At 42.7% G+C, this 25,000-nt stretch overlaps 1 protein-coding gene across 1 annotated transcript in view; it reads right to left on the bottom strand.

Moving 5' to 3' along the window:
- LOC308294396 (NT-3 growth factor receptor-like) overlaps positions 1-25,000 on the bottom strand; it is a gene marked incomplete at its 5' end in the record, with an annotated part of 181,311 nt that overhangs the window by 121,286 nt on the left and 35,025 nt on the right. The window contains 7 exons of the mRNA XM_080737129.1: positions 5,444-5,546; positions 6,706-6,761; positions 9,215-9,232; positions 10,236-10,419; positions 11,391-11,503; positions 22,855-22,996; positions 23,161-23,303. Coding sequence (XP_080593255.1) covers positions 5,444-5,546; positions 6,706-6,761; positions 9,215-9,232; positions 10,236-10,419; positions 11,391-11,503; positions 22,855-22,996; positions 23,161-23,303 — 759 coding nt within the window. The remainder of the gene's footprint in view (positions 1-5,443; positions 5,547-6,705; positions 6,762-9,214; positions 9,233-10,235; positions 10,420-11,390; positions 11,504-22,854; positions 22,997-23,160; positions 23,304-25,000) is intronic.

Consider the following 25,000-nt stretch of genomic DNA (forward strand, 5'->3'; position numbering starts at 1 on the left):
ATCATGATGACACGAGCAAACACAGCTGAATTGTATAAATGATCAGTGCAGAAACCAACAGAAGTATTTGACCAAGACTCTTCGATTTAAACATCAACAAAGGTGTGACGTTTGTTGATGGTCACGTGTGACGTGTGACGGACGGACGGACGGACGGACGGACGGACGGACGGACGGACGGCCGGTGGAGGTTTTCATAGTAAACTGCTCCCTGACGGTCGCAATAACAGACTCAAAGTCACAATCGTATTAAAGGACAACCTTGTTCCTTTATTGCGACCGAAGGTCGCATTTACCCTGAAAAACCTTGTTGCTTGAGTGACCTTCTGTAATCCTTCTGTACAGGAAGTGATGTCAGTGTGATGTCAGCGAGTTGTGACATCACTTCCTGTACGGGGCGGCTACACAAGACTAAGAAAGACAAAAAAAAAGAAGGATACACAAGACTAAGAAAGACAAAAAAAGAAAAAAAGGAGGAGGAGGATAAAGATACCAAAAAGAGAGAGAAGAAAGGGTGGATGAGGTACAATGTGCAGTCGGCAGTCTCAGAAAAGAAAATGTAACAAGGAGGTGGCAACGGGGCGGCCAGATAAAGTTATTAGGCCTGGATCCGACTTTAAGTCGACGCACAGGATTCCAGAAGTGTAGCGCTTATTCGCTCTTGTATCAAACCGGTACTCGAAGCGTTCTTAGAATTTAACATATTTTCTAAAGTAAATATGGGGGCGGCTGTGTTAAGAACATTTCGTTGTCAAGCTCAACGTTGGGCATTTGGACCTATACATGGAGAAATGGAGCAAACCTGTTTGGCCTAAACATGGAGATGTGGAGAACACTATACAGTATATGGAGATAGTCCAGTCCATCATGTCATATGGGACTACCGTCATAGACAGTAGCCATTGTTAGGCCGGAGTCAATGGCTGTCTGTCTGACTGTCTATACAGGAAGTGATGTCACATGACATACTTTTTATGCCCATATATGAGTCATTCTGTACCACATCTCCATGTTTAGGCAAACTCCACACAGAGAGGCCCTATCGCCAACCCCAACTAGGGTGTGGGCGATAGGGCCTTTCTGTGTGGAGTTTGCATGTTCTCCCCGTGTCTTCTAGGGTTGATACCCTCACAAAAACATGAACAAACTCCCCCCAGAATGACAACAACTAGAATCGTCAGAGAAACGCTATGGCCAGATGGTCTGTGGCCAGATGGTCATGAATTGGCGCGACCTCGCCCTTTAGGGCGAGGTCGCATGTCATCCTGAGGTCGCATGTCACCCTGAGGTCGCATGTCACCCTCAGGTATCTTACTAGTTAGTTTGTAATGATAATAATTAAAAGATGAGTTTTAAAAACATTTATTGCTTACTATCGGGCCTTCAACCTTGCAGAGACAAAAATATTCGGCTTATTGTGTAAAAAGACAGCAGTTGAACCAATTACCCGAATGCCCCAGCCCACCAGTTAAAAATCACTATAAGATAGAAAGCAATAATGTTTTTTTTTAACACTCATCTTTGAAATATTATCATTACAAACTAATAAAAGAACCCTTGTTGTAAAAAGTTCTCCTTTAAAGGGCAAATACGCAAGTTTTAAATTCAAGAAGGAATAAAGAAGGTTTTTTTTTTACACTCACTAACTAACTAACTAACTATAAGTGCAAGCAGTGAAATGTTGTTCCCTGTCTAGGGATTACAGATAAAAAATAGCATTACTGCTAGCCTCTGGCATGTTTACATCTTATATTCATTATATTGATGTTCTCTGCCTAATATTAACTCACTGGACGCCATAAACGTCTATTACGTCTTTGATCCTTAGTGCCATAAACGTCTTTTACGTCTTTTTAATTAATCAAAAGTTTTATAATTTTTTCATAATTGTAATTTCAAAAAAATCACTCTAGAAGTTAGCCATGAGCCTCCGTGACCGGAGCGATACGGCCGATTTGACTGTAGCACCAGTGTAACACAGTCCGACGGGAAATCGGTATAACCAAACATTGGTTCCGGCCGTTTAAATGTTATCTTAAAACGTTCGTTTATACACTTCCCGTGCTTCCCTGACGAACTATAAGTACTCCAAAAACTCAGAAAATTCACGGGAAACCAGCGGTGCCATCTATTTGGCGATTGCTATCCTTGATCGCGATCGCCAGGGCTCTAAAGTGTATAGCATGCTAGCTAAAAGGCCTGGCCAAAATGTAAACAACAAGGCCCAAACCAAAAAAAAGATGGACGTCTTCTTCCTTCTTCTGTTAGTTGATCAGATAGTAGGAGACCACCACCTGGTGGTTTTCACATGCCATTGCACTCCAGTTTACACACAGGCCCAGAGACAGCATTCACATGATGATGATCAAGACATCTTACACATGTTCTATTGAAGCCCAAATCTAATGATAGGATATATATATATAAATATACATGTTTTCCTTTGTAAGAGGGGTAGTGTGGCTTTCGATAGAAGCATAGATTTATATATGTAATTTAAGTACAAAATATGATTTTGGCCCCCATAAAAAGGCAAAATTAAACAAAATGGCTGGCACCAGTTTTGTAGATTTTTAATCAAGGATGGCATTCAGTGAGTTTTAAACACACGCATACATTCACACTGGCAGCTGACCAGATAGGTACAACTGGTTCGATTCTGCCTTCGAAACATGTGTTGAGCCACGTTTGTGCTGCTACACCAATAGAAGTGGTGGCGTGTACCATAGAGTTATATATAAACAGAGGACGGACAGCCCCGCCCCCAGCTATTCATTTCAAAGTAAGTTGCTCAGTGGCGTTTGAAGCACCCGGAAGACTGCCGGAAGTAACTGTACATTGCACACTGATTGGTTGGCCCGCGTCTATAGGCCACATTTTTGTTTGGCTTCGCCAAAGGCACTGAGCAGGCGCACTAGGGAAAGCAGTAACGTCGCCCATCAGGCTTTCTGGGGGAAAGCCTGGTGTTCGTTCACGCAACAGGCCATTTGATTTCCGCCTAAAGCGCGGAAAAACCATTAGAAGAAGCGGTGTCGCTTTGATTTGGTTCCCCCCCGTTTGTTTCCCCAATCCCTATTAAAATGCTCGAGTGGCCTAGTGTAGTCTTGCCAGTTGCTACGAGTTGGACTAAAAGATGCATATACCAAACGATTTTTTCAAAAGCAAAACTGCTCCGCATCAAGGAGTTTATTAGGTAGGCCCCTAAAAGTATGTCCTTGAGCGCAGGGGAATTATTTTGGGTTAAAACTGTTTCCGGTGGATAGTTCCGGCAAATTGTAGTCCTTTGAGTACTACACCATGACGTGTTGTGGTTTCCACTCCAAACCGGTTACAACCTCGAAAAGTGAAGTGATCCCAGGCTAGGGTAAACAGTATAGCCTTAGCAGTTAGCATACGCACGCACAGTAGCGTTTAACTGCACTCCCAGGTTTGACCACTAGGCTAAGGCTGCTTCAATGCTCTACCGTGGTTCTGGGGCTTGGCGTGTACAGTCTGTCTGTCTCCCAGTCATGCCGTCAGTAACATGACGTCAGCAGCTCTGACTACAAGAGGGATCCCTGTATCGTCACATTTAGAGGAACAGTCGTAGGAAGTGGGCACGGCACTGGGCACTCTGACAACCATTACAACGGGTGTTGCATACATGGGTGGGACATGCATTGATGCATGCATCGTTCCAGAGCAGGCCGGTGCCCATTCATATATAACCCATTGATTGTAAATATGTAACATTATTACAGTGGGAAGGGAGCAGGTACAGCACAGGGTACAATGGCAGCAGGTACAACGGGCAATGCATCCAAAAACTAGTAGATAAAAAGGTCTACACTACATGCACTGTATGTGTGCATTTGGTTATGGGTGTGTAGGTTAGTAGGCAGCAGAGTCCTGCACTACCCGTGATTATATAAAAATCAAAACGAGATCCGCCCCGCCCGTCAAAAAAAGGACCAGTCGCCCGCCCCGTTACCCGTGATTACATGCATAAAAGTAATTGCCTACAGCCGTGCGTGCGTTCTTCCAATGGCATTGCACTCTATTTTCACTCCATAGTTGACCGTCCCTGCACGCCGTCGCCGTAACCTTTAAAACCAATCATAATCATTAAAAATTGTATCATGATCTGAGTCTGACACTGTCACGACAGCTTGTTGTTGCTTCTGCGTTCTGCCTCCGCTGCTGTGTGCAGTTGTATTTGTCATACGATGGTGTCGCGCATTGAAAATATCAGAGCTACAAGCTCACAACATGTCGGAACTTGCAGCTTTGTGAGCTTTACTTGCATGTCTGCTATGCTCGACACGCACCCTCATACGGCAAAGCACATATCCAGCTTTTCACAGCTGAAAGAGGGAACTCCACTAGCACTGTCTGTCTTGGTTCGCGCACCGTCCGTCCCCGTCCCCGCAAATTTATAATAGTATATATTCCGCCCGTTTCCACCCATCAAACACGGGTACCCGTCGGGCACCCATGGGGCCCCGACCCGTTGCAGGACTCTGGTGTGTGTGTGTGTGTGTGTGCGTGTGTGCGCGTGTGTGTGTGTGTGTGTGTGTGTGTGTGTGTGTGTGTGTGTGTGTGTGTGTGTTGGGTATGCATTCCCAACTTGCATCGTTCCTGACTTGAGACAGATTAGGCTGGTGCCCTTTAGCATCTATAAATGTCAGTCAGTCAGTCAGTCAGTCAGTCAGGCTTTCATGCTCAAGAGGGCTGAAGTCATAGTAGTGACATATAATTCCACATACAAACGTCATACACTTCCAAGTACTCTGACAACAGGCAGTGTGCACTTGCACCCTGCCTATAAAAGATCATCATCTTATAAAAGAATGGACTTCCACAGCTGCTGGATTGAAGGAGCAGCTGCTAACGATGGACATCTCAACAAGCCGATGATTCAATGCTAATTACCAGAGTTCTCAGTAACACTGCACAAATTGGCTGCCTTCTAAAGGGGTGAATTTGTGGAATGAAACTAAATAAACACCATGAAAACAGCATCTACAGTACGTGTGTCACCAATAGAACAAAACACGGCCATTAGAGACATTTCGCTTCCGTGCCTTGCCATGGAGCCCAGTTCAGAACCTTTAAATCTTCTACAAATGCAATCTAAATCAGTAGTTCCTCTCACACTTTAAAGATTTTTCCAAAATGTTCAAAAATAGAAGATGCACAAGCTCGCAGCACGGCACGAAAATCTGCTATTTTTGAATAGCCAATGCAAAAACCACATTGTAACATTGCCGCACACAAAACAAAGAGGCTCTCCTCAATATTTTCCTGACGTTTGAATGAAAGTTCAAGAAACGAAGAAGCAAAAGTGGTTTTCCCGCCAGATTCAAGGCCAGGCCTAAATAAATGCTGCGCTGAACGAATAAGAAAGGTGGACACAGCGGTAGGGAATAAGACACATCAAAAGCAGAGTTCGGCATGTTCCTACCTTTCATGCCAAACTTGGATCGTCGTCCATACTTGTTGATTAGCACGAAGAGGACGACCAGCACCACACAGCCAAACCCTGCTAGTCCCACTGCGATGGAGACCTGCAGAGGAGAGTGGAGCTAGGGGTTATTGTTATTTATTGGTGTTACACTGGAGAGATGTTTCTGAGCTGCCTACCTTGGGAAACTCAAAAGTTTCGAAACAGTGGAGCTGGTATCAATATGTTCACACTAAATGTACCATTTACTGTATATGGGACATGTCTATTTCCTCTTTCCGCTCCAATATTCTGACACACACGCACGCACGCACGGACACACACACACAAACGGACGCACACACACAACACACAGATGCGCGTGCGCACTGCTAAACCTTAGCCGTAAGAGTTATCTTTTCCCAGTCAATTACAGGAGAAAGCTGAACTCAATTACATTTCAAACCAACTCTCTACAGCTCCACAGCCACGAGGGAATATAGACAGAAAGAAGAAAATGACTGAGGGAATGGAGAGGAGATTATAAGAGAGGAGTTTAAAAAAATAACCACTCCAGTATGAGTTTCTTTCTTTCTTTCTTTCTTTCTTTCTTAGTAAATACAATGAACTGTACGGGAAAGATGATTGAGCTGACAGCAAGTGTTTCACACGTCCAAGAGAAACATAAGATGACGCCAGTGAACTCCTTTAACCCGACTTCCTGCTAATCAACTCCAACTACACCACCACATCTCATGAGATGCACAGTTACATTTTTTTTTCTTTTATTTTTTTTTTTGGGGGGGGGAGTTGTTTGCGTTTTAAATGTGACACTTATAGAGTGGTTTCCATGACAACGGCTGTGATGTGCACGTACAGCATAATGTGGGTCAGAAACCCCCCCAGGTGAAGGACACGTCCCACACACTCACACATCCTTTAGTTTACAAAATGGGTTTCCTTTTTTCGTCGCGACTGAACATTATATCAACCATACTGTAGAAATAGAAATGTACACAATTACAGTAAGTTGTGAGCTTGTAGATTGGCTTGTAGATTGGACATTTGGCGTAGACGCTGCAACTAGGTCCGTTTTATTAAGGCTAGATGGTTTAAAGGACCACTTCACCTCTGGGTCGGGACAACCAGATCTTATTTTATTGTTGTTTGGGACACGATCAACACAATCCTGAGTTATTTTTTTGTGTTCAATCTGTGCTATTAGATATTTTAGCCTTTCAGCATGCAACAACTGGTCATATGATGCAAAATGCATCACTCACCCCAAATGTGTATTCCTCAGGTCGGTGAGTCACTGTGATGGTAGGCGTCGGGGTTCCTAAGAGAATACACAACACACAGCTGGGCGTTACAATCAATCACAAGAGTAGGCTATTTTCTTGCTACTGTATATGAATTGTGCATTGTCTGATCTAAAATTATAAATATAATAAACGTAAACATATCGTTGTTGCGGGTGGAATCCTAAAATTATGTCCAAATCTGTTCGTTTTGTATTTATCATTTAGAAAAAATATTTAAAATAGTGAGGCATTGTTTGTAGATCTTCAATTTTCACTAGTTATGTGCGACAGTCTTGTATGATGAAGCAGGCAGGGCTTTACGAAAAAACATACACATTTGGTCCTTGGAGGTTTCTGCCCGACATTGACGATGTACTGTACTGTCAGTAGATAAACAGATTCCATGTCAATTTAATAATGGTGACAAACATCAGTGAACTAATAGTCTCTCGTCGTAGCCAGACAATCTCGTCTTTGCTGTCGTGCAGAAGCGTCTTATCGCCATACTGTATGTTTAATGAATGCCCTACTTGGATCATACTAAGAGCGAGCGCCACACAAACGCATCAAGAGTATCAGATCCTCAAGCTCAAAACGTCTTCAACATGGGGTCCGGGACCCCTAAGGGGTCCTCAGAGTTACTACAGGGGGTCCTCCAAATCTTTGAGTGATAGAATCTTTTTTCTTCTTTTTTATATTTACGCTAGTGTCCACGTTCTGAGAACATTGGCCAAAAATAGCAGATCTGCAAGCTCACAATTGTGAGCTTGTTGATCGGCTATTTTCGGCAAGAGGTTTGGTGTAGAGGGGGAAAGGAGCAGACTAAGTAGTGAAAGGACAAGGTATTAATTATTGGCGGTTCAAGTGGTTAAATATCTAAAAACACAAATTGACATAAATCCAAAATATACAGACGATTGCGCTGTCAAAGGATGAAACTATATGGAATCTATGAACAGGTTGTGGGGGTCCTTGGCCTGAAATCGGTGAAGACCCCTGAACTAGACTAAAAGATTTCAGATGACTAAAATATGACGATTTTTTAAACTACGACTATGACCAACACTAAATCAAAAATTTGCGCTAGAAACTGTGAAAAGGTGTGGGAGTGAAGTGAGTGTATAGATGGAAGGTCATTTGCGTTCCAGGACTGCTTGGGGGATGCAGGATTTCCTGTAGAGCTTTATTAATGAGGTTGATGATGCTTTCAGGTGCCAGATGGTTGCGTGCTTTGGTGACAGTTCCAGTGACAAGCGAACACATGCAACTCATCACCACACAGTGTGAAATCATAGACCAGGCCTGCATGACAGGAACACCTCTGTCCTCTCTGTCGGGCAGAAACCTCGTATTCCATAGTTCAACTTTTTATGTTTTTGTTGAGAAGAGATTAGGTAGAACTAAAAAGACAAGTCATTTTATGTTTGGCTGCGCTCGGCTGTTGCGCTCTGAAAATAGCAGAATCTACAAGCTCACAACGTGTCGCAGGCGCAGCGCAACGCGTCGCAAGTGTAAAATCATTCATTACGGCACCATCAAGGCCTGCTAAAACTCACTAAAACTCGAATAAAACTAGACTAACGCTAAAACTTTTCAGATGACTAAAATATCACTAAAATGAAATGGAATTTTATTCATAAGACTATGACTAAAACTAAATCAAAATTTGCTATCAAAGTCAACACTGATGTAGGGTAAGTGATATTTTTTGGTCTAAACAAAATGTTTTTTGTTAATAGTTTAAAGTTTAAACAGAAAATGAATTGTCAGCTGGGTTGCAAATGTTATCCAATCAGGAGAGAGTACCCATTTAGCAGCTTCAATTTCATAGTGTTCCAGTTAAAATGTGCTCACTCATTTCTTTGTGTCATCACTTCTAATTTGTCTTGTTAAATCTGTATCCTATATGAGGTCTCACTCCTGATTCCATCAAATTGGTATCCTGACCTGAAAATGAATGTTCTGTTTACTAAAGAGCTGGAGAGACAGAGGCCCCTGTTACTGAACAAACACTCTACAGTAATGAAGACAAAAACAAAACTAGTCAAAATAGCAGATACAGTATATATAGTGAGCTATTTTCACTGTTGTTTTTAATATAATAATTAAAAAGGAATGGTTTTGCCCCTAACAGAAGCGATCAGTGAAAACGATTTCCACACAGAATTGTATACACAATTGAACTTCTCTGAGAAACTACTTCAATTTTAGATTATGTCTTAAAAAAGAAATCCCTGTGTGCAATTTTAGGCCACGAATATTAACAAGGAGTCATGTTTCTGTGCTGGATACATGGCAAGGCACAGTATGTATGACTACAAGCACAGGCGCTAATCAAATAAAAAGCTAAGCTAGCGTGAAAGTCACAAGCCTTTTTTGGTATGTAGGCCTAGGGGATATAGCACGGTGATGCTAACCGATGTTGACAACCCTGATAAAGGGAACCCTAATTCTATGATGAGATTCAGACAAAAGAAAAATGACTTACCATAATCATAATCAATTTCTGGACAAACGAGAGAGAGGAGAGAGAGAGAGAGAGAGAGAGAGAGAGAGAGAGAGAGAGAGAGAGAGAGATGAAGAAGAAATAAAGGGGATGGGGGGGTGGAAGACAAAAAAGGCAGGGTAACATCAGTGTTGTGTTCAGCTGATCAAAGCATTTATAATTGTGTGAAAAGAGCCTGACAGAATACTATAACACCTAGTTAACACAATCCCCACCTCTTCTATAAATACTGTATAAAACATCACATTCCCACTTATATGAATAGAAGCTTTCACCATGACTGTGCCTCACAGCTGAAGACATATACTGTACACTGTATATACCATATGTATGTGTGTGTTACAGTTCATGTAGGAAAGCAGTAGGATTGGGAAAGGTTCATTGGGGTTTTTTTCGGCAGGCGCAAGGCAAGCAGGAGGCATTACAAAATGAGCGCTCCGGACAGGGGCGAGCAGTTTAGAAATCAGACAAATCTGCCATTGCAACCAAACAAAAATTGCCCTCCGCAGATTTGGTCTGGCACTCCCTCCGAACTAGAATAGTGAGGGGCCAATCAGGGCCCAGTATGCAAATAACGAGGTGGGTTTTATCGCCAGAATAGTTTTTTTTTAATCCACCCTTTGGAAATACAGGTTCCTTACAGACATTCCAGACTAATACTGTATGTATTGTACGCAGTGATATTATTCTGACCATGCCAGGCTAGTTTAGCTCCGCTCCCCGATCTCCTCTCACTTCCCATTTTGTTGTTTTAGCTGCCGCTCTAAGAAAAATGAGAAGAAGAAGAGGACACCCGTACTACTCATACCGAACAACGAGCGCTCCTTTCCAGATCGTACTTGTTTCCGAAATACATAAACTGTAACATATATTAGATAGATACCTTTATTATCCCTTAGTGTAACTTAGTTAGTATGCTTTAGTATGCTTTTGGTGAAGAATAAACCCAAAATAAACTACGATTTCACTCATTTCATCCTGGCAGGTTTTTCCACACTCTTACCATCAAATGGCGAATCGAGGAAGTGGCCATATACCATCCTGGAGGCCACGCCCAGAAAGTTACTAGCCTCCAGTGTGTAGTTGCCATTGTTGTGATGTGTTGGGTTTTTAAAGGTAAGACAGCCCTCCAAGTAGTCCTGGTAGATCTCCATCTCTGTGCGCACATATTCACTAGCGGGGATTTCCTACAGGGAGGTGAAAAAGAGTAACAGATGAAGTTCTACTGGGATAAAAAACTATTATCTTTAACATGAAGAACATGGTGTACTCACAGTTACTATTCTAACTAATATCTACAGATGACCAATTTCCCAACATTGGCATCAAAGTTGCCACAGGGAAAGGTGAAGAAGAAAAACTTTAACGCTATAGTTACATAAATTAGCTATTTATAGCTAGTTATATAAAAAGCAAAACTCAAAGTTTCTGAGTGTTGTGCCGAATGTGGGGACATATTGAATTCTGTGACCAGAGCTGTTACGCATGGGAAGCATTGTGGACCACGGGAAAAGTATTCTGTCATCTTATTGGCTGTCCTTATGATGAATGGGGGAAAAAAAATCACAATCCTTTCAACCAATTATAAAAAAGTCACAACTGACATGGAATAGCGGTTTCACGACTGTTTGTACGATCCCATAAGTATATAGGGGTTAAGTGGTTAAACAAAATGCTAGTTCATGTGTAATTCTTGAAAATGAATGAATAAAGAACTTAATTACACAGAAAATCATCAATAGACTGCTAAGATTGTACAGTTATATACTGTAGATGAGTGGTTCTCAACCCTTTCTTTCTTGATCACAGCATCAAGTTAACAAAGAGGCTGAAAGACTGCCAAGAAGACATGCACATCCAATGCCATATAGGCTGGGTGCTGGACTATACAATTTTCTGCTCCCAAAGAGTACGTTTACTTAAAAGGTAACATTTCGAGCCTCAACGCTCCTCCTCAGACAGGTCTGAAAAATGGTGTGCAGACTCTTATTTTCTTATTTGCATACTACAGCATCACAAAAAAATCATCATAAGTAGCAGAATCGCAAGCTCAAGTGCATAGCCAAGCGACACATTTTGAGCTTTTTGGGAATTTGAATCCTGAAAAGTAACAATTTTGGACACACAGGGTTTCCAACCGATGACGTCTTATCCATACCCTGTTTTGGTGGAACCATCGTAGATTGGGGTGGGGGGACCCGCGCACGGTGAACTCTATACAGGTGTCATGGCGTCGCTCAGGTTCCTCAAGCTTCATGATGGTTGGAGGGACTGCAGAGGAGGAGAGATGAAGAGAAGGAGATGGAGAGAGGGGGGGGGGGGCAGAGAAAGAGAAAAGGACAAGGAGAGGTTAGTGTTGAATTGAAGTCCATTTCAAGGGAGCGACAAAATAGGCAGGAACGAGCAGAGTGGAAGGGAATATTGTTGCCCTCCTGTCAGAGGTGATCACAACACAATGAATTGTCATTACACCTTAGTTGCATTGTTGTCATAACTCATTTCCATGTACTCCACCAAAGAGAAACGACTGATACATGAATGGGGATGAAAGAAAGGAGGGAGGGAGAGAGAGAGAGAGAGAGAGAGAGAGAGAGAGAGAGAGGAAGCGAGATAAGAACAAAGTCCTTGATTTTCACCTGAATGTGCTGTTCTCATCACAATCTCCACCGATCGATGGATTGTGTGTGTGTTCCTGTTCTAGCGTTTCCTTCTGTTGCCTGACAAACCTCAGACGATATGTAAACATATTAACTACTGTTTACAGCAACACGCTGTCATCAAGTTACAACCTCTGTTGCTGTGAAACTTGACCACTGACCATTACGTCCCTTTATTGGGCAGTTTACATCAAACAAGTGGAGTTAGATTGATTTTCTTCACTATGGGAGGAGTCCACTATGGACCTACTCTTTGGGACAAATTACCTTATGACCTGAGATACGTTGGAAACTGTGTCCTCCTTTAACATCAGACAAAAAAAAACAAGAACATTCCATTCCCCAGGCCTTTGATGAAATCTGTCTGCCTACAGTATGTATGTGTGAGTATGTGAACTCAACTGGCCAGTGTATGTATCTCTCTCTGTGTGTGTGTGTGTGTGTGTGTGTGTGTGTGTGTGTGTGTGTGTGTGTGTGTGTGTGTGTGTGTGTGTGTGTGTGTGTGTGTGTGTGTGTGTGTGTGTGTGCGTGCGTGCGTGCGTGCGTGCGTGCGTGCGTGCCATGGGCGGCAAGTAATGAAGGCTAGGGGAGGCTATGCCTCCCCTAATGCTCTGCTGGGTATTTTACATATGATGTGCGCAGCATTAGGCTATATAGGCTGCTTTCAGGGCCGACGCTCACAGCTCAGAAGTGTGTGTGTGTGTGTGTGTGTGTGTGTGTGTGTGCGCGCGCGCGTGCGTGCATGCGTGCGTGCGTGCGTGCGTGCGTGCGTGTGTGTGTGCGTGCGTGTGCGTGTGTGTGTATCGCTCTCTCACAAAGAGAGAGAAAGAGAGAGAGCGCATAAGAGAGGTTCAATCTCTCTAAAAGCAAAAAGGTCTCATCTCAAGTCTCTAACTTAGATAGATAGATAGATACCTTTATTATCCCAAGGGGGAAATTCAGTTGTCCAGTTTTAGCACAGCAGTATACAGTTATTTACAAAGTTACAGAGACGTAAGAAAAAGATCGATAAGAGGGAAAAAAACTAAAAAACAAGAACAGTACAGTGCCAAAAAAGAGAATGTGCATCAATAGAGGGGGCGAATAATATATAAGTATATATACAATACATAAAGTGTCTTACAAAAGAGACCAAAGCAGTCAATGCTAGTTAGTGCAAACAAGTATCTCACTGTCATTGTAAACAAAGCTAAATACTCTAAACTACCAACACAACCCAATAGTGCAATGTCAAAAATCAGTGCGAAAAAGAACAAGAACAAAAACAAAAAGACAGCTCAGAGAAGAAGAAACTAGGAAGCGTGTCACCGCAAGACGCACATGAGCACTCTCCCTGGAAGGTCCTTATAGGTCAAAGTCAATACAGCAATAGTTCCTTAGAGGTCAAAGTCAATACAGCAATGGTTCCGTCAGTCTAAGTTAGGAAGGGAGAACTTGGTCACACATGTATGAGTGATTACTTTGTTTGATGTGAAAGCATAAAGGCCTGGATGTTACCTCTTACTTGCGTGATCCAGGTTGGATCCAGTCAATTTGAAGAAATACTAAAGCGTTTACTTTGAGGTGAGGACAATAAGAAAGAGCATGCCTACGTTTTCTGCTTGGCTGAAGATCCATTTTATAACCTATAATTATGTCATGTTATAGCCTATAGTTTAACTTTAAACAAAGGGAGCTGCTCAGTTCTGTTCAGACCAGCTGACTGAGAGCTTAATTGAAATGACCTCTCAAATGTTTTTTTTTATAATCTTAATGTTTTTATTTGGCCTTTATAGATTGAAATGTGCTCAGATTTGGCTATACTGGGTGTGTGTTAGGAATACACTAATTAATACATTATTAATTAGTCTCCCATTCCAACATATAGCCTCTCCAAACATTTGGCTCACGCGCCGCCTATGGTGTGTGCGTCGTGGGAGTCATAACCATGTGGATGAGTGGGGTTTTTAAATGCTTTCTGTACGTATGTGTGGGTGTGAGGTTAGGGGTGATCACTGTATATTTATGCTCATGTATTTTGCTAATGTTGTTGTAGTATCGCAATGCGAAGCCCAGAGTTGGCATGTGCTGGGCTACAGAATGTGTTGGCATGCAGTATAGGTGTGCATGCGTCATACATGCGCAGGGTATGTTGCCACTTCTATCCACCTGTTTCCGCTGGATTTTACTGTGGAATTATGCGTGGGACACATTTGGGTAATCTGGGACAGTCAATGACGGTCGGGATTACGATTACGTCACACTCGGCTCGGCTGCGACGTACAGTAGCTGCGAGCCGGAACTGCCACCCACCTTCTGCGCAATGCATGATGGGACGCTGGAAACTTGTGGATACATGTATGTTGTTAGTATTACCCTTTTAGACCTGGAAAGCATCAGTGTCACTTTGGATTTTAACCACCTTAACCATTATTTTATACTTTAGCCGTTCAAAAATAGCAGATCTACAAGCCGTGTCCCTGGAACAACATATTTTGAGATAGGGGTCAGCGGCCAAATACAAATATAATTTTGCAGGTCCTTGACATGAAAAGGTTTGAGAACCACTGATCATAGAAACATACGTCTTAGGAGGATTTAGAAGACATTTGTAGAATCAACCTCAGGTCTTAATGGGTTAATCAGTAGGGGTGTAACGATATAGTAACTGAATCGAAAAATAGATTTTGATATGCAATGATCTACTATATTGTTATGCAAAAGAAAAATATCGTACCGTATCGTATCGTTTTACAATCCAGATAATCGGTATCGAATCGTTTTGCAATGGCATTGGATTGGATGGAAACTAAGTATCTGTGCCTTGTATTTAGCTATTTTAAGAGGGAAAATGAAAAAGAGGGGTCTAATTACGTTTCAGTCACAGCTACTCTTGGTCTATCGATAAATGTGTGTAATCTCTATGTTCTATGCCAAGGTGTGGGCTTGTCCATATGTGTTGAAATATAATGTCCATGTATTTGCTAGAGAATCACAGTGTTTACTTATTTATATCCAAAATAATCGATAACCTTAAAAAACCTGCACTAATGACACGTTTCACAGATTTAATTCCTTTGCTAAATAGTTACTATATCGATTTTAAATCATTGAATCGAATCGTATCGTATTGCCATGAATGAACCAATATTGTCCATGTATCGTGATACGTATCGTATCACTATTAAATGTATTGTTACACCCCTATTAATTAGACATGCCCCCCCCCCCCCCCCCCCTCTCTCTCTCTCTCTCTCCCCCTCTCTCTGTGTGTGGTGTGTGTTAGTCTAGGTGCTGTATAGTGTACCATATCTGTGTTGCCATGTGCGTATGGAGCCGACTTGTAGCAGAGGGATAGCAGTAACATGGTAACATGTCATTAGGTCGAACATCCTTTAGATCGACCACCAAACTCTAACCCAAACCCTAATCCTAACCTCAGTAAAACTATGCCTAACTCTAACCCTAACCCTAAACCTAACCTCAGTAACCGTGACGTGGGTGATTATCTAACCTGCTGACGCTCGCGGGTGATTATCTAACCTGCCGACACTGTTCGACCTATGGGGCAGTCCCCTAGCAGTTTGACTAGCACTTTATAGATCTCTCTCTCATGTCTAACAGCCTGTGACCAATTGGTTAGTTGTGCTCGATAGCGTAGTGGACATTGTATCCCATATGACCTGGAGGGATGGTGGATTTGATATTATGAATTCACAAAGCTAACATATGGTTGTCAGTCACCGAATGAAATATGATCAGTGCACTGTATAGTCCTATAGGCAATATTAGCCACAGACAGACAGACAGACAGACAGACAGACAGACAGACAGACAGACAGGTGTGAAAGAAACAACACCTTGGCAAGGGCTGGGGACCACTGTTCACACAATGCATCCTGGGTAATATCCTGCAAACTGATCCCTAGTACCTTTTTATTATCTTCCACCCTTCCGCGTTTCTGCTCTCACACTCGCCCCCCCCCCCCCCCCCCCCCCACACAGAGGTGTCAATTGGGTATGGCAAGGCATAGGCAGCTGCCATACCCTGACAAACCCTCAGCCCGTGTGTCTCCAATGGGTTTACGAGCCTTCAGTCGTTTTGCCCCTCGCCTCTGGAACTCTCTCCCCCCTGACATCAGAAACTGCAACTCAATCACCACATTTCAAACCCATCTCAAAACCCACCTGTTTAGGCAGGCATATGACTAACCACTTTGAGTTCTGTTGCTCTGCTGCAAACTATTTTGCTTGTTTTTAAACTGAGATGTTTTTGTATTAAATGTTGTTTTTAAATTGTTGTTCGGCGACCTTGAGTGCCCTGAAAGGCGCCTTATAAATAAAATATATTATTATTATTATTATTATTATTATTATTACCTTGGCTACAGGAAAAAAAATGTACTTCTTAAAATAAATTCATCATGCCTGTGGCTAAGGTATGGCAACATGACTGGTGTCTTGCACGCGTGCATGCAAGACACCAGTCACGTTGCCATACCTTTGCTTTTGCTGAACTGACGCCACTGCCCCCACACCCCCCATCGCTCCCTCTCATCCCCTCTCAGCTGGGAATCACACCGAGCCACACAGATTATGTGCTAAAAAAGAATCCATGGAGTGAGTCTGGGTACTTTCTCATGGTTTCGACCCCCTATGGAGCTGCTGTTAGTAATATCAGGTTCTAACCATCATCTCGGTAATTTGCCATAATTAGTTTTGGACCACATGCAGCGAGGATCTTCCCGAAATTAACAAAACAAAATTATAATTACCTTCTCAGAGAGAAAAAAATTAAAGAAAGGAGAAAAAAGAAAAAGAACAAACAAACATGCCAGTGTGCATAATTTTCAAGCAGAAGTGAAAAAAAACTGGGCAGTTGAAGTGAACCAACTTCCACAGTCTAACAGAAACACCCACGTTTTTCCCCCTGTGGATCCGATAAGCAGCAGCGCTGCATGGCCGGGAGGCCTGGAGGAGGACCCATGTAGAGTTACTACATTCACAACCACCCCAATTATCTGTGGACACCTACGCTTTGTACTCGCCATGTGAATACTTCCCGCTATCGCAAATATAACACACTTCTAATGACAAGTATGGGCAGGGAGAGAGACAGGCACACTCTGAACAGAGAGTGAGACAGAAACCAGTGGTGTAAAGTAACTAAGTACATTTACTTAAGTACTGTACAGTTTTGAGATATTTGTACTTTACTTGAGTATTTCTAATTTCCAATACTTTTACTTCTACTCCACTCCATCTCGGATCCAAGTATTGTACTTTTACTCCACTACATTTATTTGAAAACTTGAATTACTAGTTACTTTGCAGATATAAATTATATTATTATGAAACACACATAAACCACTTTAGCCCTATTTTATACCTTGGCTATTTGAAAATAGCCGATCTACAAGCTCACAGCGCGTCACATTGCGACATGTTATGAGCTTGTAGATCTGCTATTTTCAAACATGTTGTACTTTTTTTTGGTACTTTAAGTATATTTTGATGCCAATACTTTCGTACTTTTACTCAAATACACTTTGAATTCTGGACTTTTACTTGTAACAGAGTACTTCTACATTGCAGTATTGATACTTTTAATCAAGTAAAACATTTTAGTACTTTTTCCACCACTGACAGAAACAAGCTTCAATTTTTTGTTAAAGATGCTGCAGCGCAAGCTGCTATCGAGTCAAAACATTTGTACGTCCAAGATAGCTGAATTGGGAAATGCGATGGAATCGCATTCGGTAACTCCATAAAACGCATTCTCCCTCCCAAGACGGGAAACCGGTGACTTCTTGAGACGTTTGACTGGAAGGAGGTACCCTCGACGGCACATATTGATGGGGGGGTATGAGTTACGATTCAGTCCATATCGGACCATGCTGAGTCGACTGAAGCGGATCGCGACTTCACAACACTCTGCGCGCGACTCGCCCGCCTGACGGCTCACTCACCGGTGTCTCTTGTGGCTCAAGTATGCCTCAGACAGTGTGCCACCATCTTTTTAACAGATGACTGTAAGGGTACCCCTTTCCCAGGCCAACGTTTGACGTTTTGGTCACATTTTGTCCTACGAAGTAGCTCCAGTTGCTTGTCGATGGTGAAGGACGTAATTATTAGGCCCTTTACTCACTTCACTGGAGTTGAAGTACACGGTCAGTCAATAGGTCCTTTGCATAACTGCAGTCCCGGGTTTCCAGAAGTTGGCACACCCGTTTCCTGTTCTCTCCCCATTGCAGATTTGAACCGGAAAAACATACACAAAAGGTGTCATAATGAGTTTCCAGTTCAAATCTGCCACGGAGCCAATCAAACAAAGGGGGTACCGTATGGGAAAGTGAACCGCAACAACAAACGTCACCTTCTGGAAACAGTTATGATGCACAGAGCCTTTCAAAATGGTCACGCTATAGGTCACACTGCCTGAAAGCTCATATGGTCAACAACAACTAAAATGGCACAAGGGGACAGCGTAACCAATTTTCTCTTTTGAAGAATGCTGAGCCATGTCAAGGCAACACAGTATCAAATAAATTAGTCTCTGGACAGTTTTAATCTGTGGCAGAGAGTTTATTAATATGTTTTTCCCCCCATAATTTATTTGACTATTTGTCTTCTGCACACAAATCAATGGCAGTATACGATCAGTATACTATCCCTTTATGGTGAACCATTATACCAAGACAGAAAGGGCTTCTATAGGCCATTACCATCATTACATTTGCAATGATTTTTAATGGGCATTCTGCAAACAATTATGACAAGCCCTTCCATGCAATATTTATAGTTTATAGCCCGCCATCTAATCCATATTGATTTTGTCCCATTTGCGTTTTCCGTCTTTATTGCAGCCGTTATTACTCACCTCCAGTGCCTCAAAATATTGCCTGCGCACCATAACCTTAAGTCTCGTAAGCCACAGAAATAGCCACTACAGCTCTCTCAGATCAATACATGACCAAGCGCATACAGAGACGCATGGCTCTTATATGATAAATATGATGCAGCCAGAGACCATAGATCTTGAAATCTTGCCATTAATATCAGCAAGGCTTCGATAGCTGCCAGCGTGTCGTGATAGAACACCCAATGAGAAAATATTATTGCAACGTTACAAATGCTATTCCAGCTCATAAGCAGCACATCATCGGGCGATATCGCATGGCAGCTAAATTAAGTTCCAGGAAGACCAGAAAGGCAATATTTCAAAAGAATGGGAAAAAAATAAGGTTGTTATGTATGTAATGACCCTGAGATTTTAAAATAGTTAGATATTAGTGTATGCCTTTTAAATACAGGTCTCTGGAGACTGGAGTTAAGACGGTATCTACATAACGGCGTATCTAGATGGGAGCTCAGCTGGCACAGGAAGATATACGGCGCCTTGGCAAGCTTCTTTCATTGTTTGGGTCGGGACCCCGTTTGGAAAGCTCCCAATCAACCCGGCTTATTCACTGTCATTATCGATCAGGATACAAAGTGGAGTCTGACTCCTGTCCTCCGGAGAAATGAAACATTACTCATGCATTTGGTATGATTTGCGATCGAGCCAATGTGGACACGCACACGTTTTAGTTTAATCACTTCAACCCTCTAGTCAGAGTGAAATGGACCTGAGCTGCAACTGAAGTTGCAGTTTTCTGTCTACGCCACACCTCATTGCCAGAAATTGCCGATTTACAAGCTCAGGCACGTTGTAAAGGAGGGGTCTTCAACAGGGGTTCCGGGAACCCTAAGGGGTCCTCAGAGTTACTACAGGGGGTCCTCCAAATCTATGTGTGATAGAAACTTTTTTTTCTCCTTTTTTATATTAACCACTTGAACCCTAGCGTCCATATTCGGAGAACTTTAGCCAAAAATAGCAGATAGGCTATTTTCGGCAAAGAGCTTTGGTGTAGAGGGGAAAAAGGAGCAGACTAAGTACAGAGTGAAAGGTGAAGTTTACTTAGTATTGACGGTTCAAGACTCAAAATACACTGATGATTGTGCTGTCAAAAGATATGGAATCTATTGACAGGTCGTGGGGGGTCTCTGCTCAGCAGGGTCCTTGGCCTGAAAACATTGAAGACCCCTGTTGTAAAGGTCCCAGAATAGGATGCTGGGGTTAAGAAGTCGAGGCCAATGCGATTTTCTTTCTTCTCAGTGTCTCAGTCACATAAGAAAATGACGGAGATACAAGGTTTCTGCACCAACAGCGACGACATGTTAACGCCCTGCACTCAGCGCTGGCGCCAGGCACTGATCAGCAGGAGAGAATATATCTTTTCGCAGAAGGGACACTTTATTTTTTAAACGCCCCTAGATACACCAGGCTATAGCAGCTGTAAAATATGTCACATGGCCAATAAGCAACATGATGCACCGAGAAACAACAAGTAAAACTGACAAACGACCACACATGGTCGTGTGGACAGCTTGTCCTCTCATGCATTTGTGTGACCGTGTGTGTGTGTGTGTGTGTGTGTGTGTGTGTGTGTGTGTGTGTGTGTGTGTGTGTGTGTGTGTGTGTGTGTGTGTGTGTGTGTGTGTGTGTGTGTGTGCGTGCGTATGTATGTATGTGCGTTTGTACGTGCGTGCGTGCGTGTGTGTACCACAGATAACTTGTTCAATCCATCTCTATACCTGACACTTCAGCCCAGGCGGAAAGCATCCCATTCTGGATATGAAGCCAATAAGGAAGTCATCAAGGCCCCATTTACACTGGCAGCCAAATCCAGCCTGAATCAGATCTGTGCCACATCCAGATCTGGAATCTGATTGGTTTAAATGGTCACATGGTCACATCACGTCAACAAATCAGATTCCAATCTGGATGTGACACAGATCTGATTCATGGTGAATTTGGCTGCCAGTGTAAATGGGGCCTAAAAAGCTGCAGTTCTCATTAAAGTCCTAGAAGATGTCGCTATCCACACTCCTGCTGCCTGGTTGCAGAAGAATTAACATTCCATTCAAGTGAATGGGCATTTGGCCGGACTTTACACCGTTTTAAACATTTTCATAAATACTTTGTTTTTAATGTATAAATAAAATAAATTGTATGTAATGTAAAAAAAAAAAAAAAAAAACATGAATGAAATGAAATAAACAAAATGAAATGAAATGAAATTAAATGAAAATCACCAGTTTAAAGTCTTCTTTCAATTATCATGATCTGCGTTTTTGTAAATGATGGTCCCGTTCATTTTAAAAAGTGGTGATAAATTAGTGTATGTTTCTAGGGCTTCTACTGGTTCTACTGAGAGAAGACCCACCCTCACTGCCTTTCAAACCAATAGCATTTGTTTCCGGTTGTTTTTCGTGGACCGGAAATTCCAAGATGGTGGATTTGAATTAGCTGAAACAATGGCTTAAAAAACCAACGGGTGACGTCAAGGCTCCCTTTGTCCATTTTTTTTCCGCCCCTGCAGAATGACATCAACCACCAGAGAGGCAGGGTCCGTCGGGATGACTAAGCCCACTCTACACAAGTGGTAGGTTGAAGTGGGTCATTATATACCACCACCAGTATAGACCTTTTTCCAGAGCGCTGCCGTGTAGCTGCGGTGTCAGTGCACACACACACACATAGGAGCCGCTTAGCACCGCAGTTATGGTTGCCGCTCTGAGAAATCATTTATAGGTCTACCTACTCTACAGTACAGTAGGTGACACGATAGCTGCGCTCTGGTTTTGGGTCCTGCCGTATAAGCGATCACTTGCTTGCCCCCGCATCAACCATACGCCTGGATATCTAAGCTATGAATTCATATGGAAATGTGTATTTATAATTTTTATGAATTACATGTTCACGTATTGCCGTTTTAACTTTTATTTAACTTTTAATCCAGAGCTCAAATAGCATGTAAAGAGCGTCAGCTGAGGAGTACAGTACAATATGTTTTTTATTTATTTATTTAGCTTTCAGCATGATCATAGGTTTAAAAAGACAGGTGTTAGTAATAAACACTGAATTATTCAGCGGATTACAATATACAACTTCAATTTCAATCAATGAAAATCTGCGGTTGTCTAACAAAAAATGTACTAACCTAAACCACTAATCTAAAATCCACTATCATACATATAAATGTGAATATTGAAATTCGGAAAATCTGTATCTGGTGTTTCCTGTGTTCAGCACTGTTACAGTAACACTGCCTCAGTTTGTTTTACAATGTGTTGCACGGTATGATAAAGTAGCCGCATTATGTTTATTATTTGCCTTATTAAGAGCCACTTATAATTGATATGGTGTTTATTTATCAGTGCGCACACACACCTCTTCCTGTCGGTTGCTTAAACGCACACATAATCACCCCCCTCCCACACACACTGACATCTCTGTAGGTCACACTATGAATCATAATGATGATGAATTGGCCTGTTCACTGTTAGACTGACCAGGAAATGGTGGGAATTATGTAAAAAAAAACTAAAGAGGAGGAAGAGGAGTATGTGTATAATTATGTGTTTATGCAACAGTGTGTTCAGTGTACTATATGTGTGCATATACATTATACTGTTTGACGCAGCCGTCACACTGACGTTGCCCGGCCAAACCTGCCCTCAGGCGCCCCCTGGGGGGCCAAATGTGTGAATCGGCACGGTTTATGTTGATTCTGACAAAGTGACATAGTGCACCTCGACACACCCTGTTCAAACCCATCGGAACTCCAGTTGACCAAGTTAGATTCATTGAAAACACACTCCATGTGTCTGATATTGTCCTTCTAATGCGTGAGTGGGACGTTTTTGGAGCGGTGCTATCGTGCTCCTACGTCTGGCTTTGTGTGTAGGTCCACATGTTCGTATGAGCACGGAACTCAATGTATGGAGAACTAAGGTCACGGACAGAACGGCCCATACAAGTAGATATGCACTTGTTTGATACCATGCAAAGGGAGCACTGCCCACTTTGCACAGGTGTGATTTTTTTCATTTCTTTTTGTGTGTGTGTGTGCATGTGTCTGAGCGTGTGCGTGTACTCACAGTGCACGGTCAGTTGTATGGAGGCGTTGGTCATGCCCACCATGTTCTCCGCGATGCAGGTCAGCATGAAGTTGTTGTCGTCACGACTGACGTTGACCAGGGTCATGTTGATGGAATGGATGACGTTGTCATAGACGTTGGACTGGAGAGAGAAAAACACATTCATTCATAGCTACCGCTTGTAAAGGAATGTTGAGTGAGTCAATACATGTAGTTGTGTGTGTGTGTGTGTGTGTGTGTGTGTGTGTGTGTGTGTGTGTGTGTGTGTGTGTGTGTGTGTGTGTGTGTGTGTGTGTGTCTTCCTACCTGGTGTGTGTTGATAGAGTGCATGCCACTGACGGTCCAGTCTACATCCGGCAACGGAGAACCGGAGCCGTTGCAGTTCACCGTCACGCGGTCTCCCTCCACAACCGTCAGGTTACTGTGGCTAACACTTATATCTGGCAGGTCTGACACACAGAGAGACAGAGAGAGAGAGAGACACACAGAGAAATAGAGAGAGACAGACAGACAGACAGACAGACACAAAGACAGAGAAAGGTTAATTAGCATAGGCCAGGGTTCCCCAATAGGCGGCCCGCGGGCCATTTGCGGCCCGTGGGGGGCTACTGTCTGGCCCACACCAAACCCAGTAATAATGGTGGTATAAGAGCAGCAACAACACTAGTATATCGTCGATGTCGGGTGGAAATCTCGTATCTCCAAATTTGTACGTTCTTTCGCAAATCATACAAGGCCGGCGCACAAAAGTAGTGAAAACAGCAGATCTACAAGCACACAGCGCCTGTAGATCGGCTGTTTTCACTAGTTTAAATCATTTTTAATATGATAAATTCAAAACGAACGGTTTTGGACATACAAGATTTTCACCTGACAACGACGAAAACTGTCGCTGGAGTAGTGGGAACGCCACCGTCGGCCCCTGCAATGTTGTGGCCCTCGGCTTGGTACCCTAGACATAATTCGGCCCTTGGGGAAAACTAATTGGGGAACCCTGGCATAATAGGCTAATTAAGTGATATACTACACAAGGGGGTGTGCTATTGGCACGGCAGTGCTGCAGTCAGGAACGAGGTGCGGCCGAGTTCCGCAAGCACCACTGCCAATAATCAGGGTAAAGCACACCCTTGAGTGTAATATTGCCATTTATACAACAGTTAGCATCTAAATAAAAACAATATCAAAATGCATTCTTTGGAGTGGAGCGACTCGCTCTCAAAATAACCACCTTTTTGCCAAGTGTTATCTCTGTTATCCTGAATATACATGGCGACTGACAGATACCACTAGTCCCTGTTTACTCAGCCAGTCAGACCAATTGAGATGGCTGTGTGCCCGACAACTTTTCCCAAACTGAATCAATACCGCACAGAGAAACCAAATTTCACTATTATTGGAGGGGAAGGAATGGTCCAGGGAGACAGAAGACTACAAGATCATTTCTCCCCTCCTGTTTGGATCTTTCTCACTATAACTGCTGGACATTATAGCTATAGTGTAGCTTGACAAAAGAGGCTTGTTTTATTTGGCATCCAGGAAACAGAATATAAATTAACGTGGGTTAGAAGGGCTTTGCAGTTGTCTATAACAGTGGTTCTCAAAGTGGGGTCCAGTGACCCCCAAGGGTCCTTGAGGTGATTCCAAAGGGTCTCCAGCCAAATTAGTTAATATGGCATTAGTTTAACGACTTTAATCCTATGTACATTGACTATTTAAAATAGTCAGTGTAACAGTTAATGCTCTAACAATAAAACAAGCAATAAGTGCAGTTATTTCAGAGTTGGAATCAATTACAACAATTAAAAAGTAACACAGGGGATGCGCTAGCGGAGTTCATCGGCCGAAAAAACGTGTTTGTTTGCCGTTCTTCCGACTGGCTGAGAGATGTTTTGCTACGCTGATTGGTTAGAGGAGTCTGTCTGTCAAGGCAAGTACTCCTGCCCACTTTTCAAGCTGCCAATAGGCCGAAGGCCAGACGTTATACTGTGGAAGGAATGAGTGAGTGAACGCAGATGACGTCGGGCCCCGCCAGGCTAGTTATAACTTACCACAGCTAGTGATGTTCATGTCCTGCAGCAGGATGTAAACTTACCACAGCTAGTGATGTTCATGTCCTGCAACAGGATGTTATAACTTACCACAACTA

Source organism: Nannobrachium achirus (genome assembly GCF_963921795.1).
Source record: "Nannobrachium achirus genome assembly, chromosome: 11".
In the NCBI taxonomy this organism is placed as follows: Eukaryota; Metazoa; Chordata; class Actinopteri; order Myctophiformes; family Myctophidae; genus Nannobrachium; species Nannobrachium achirus.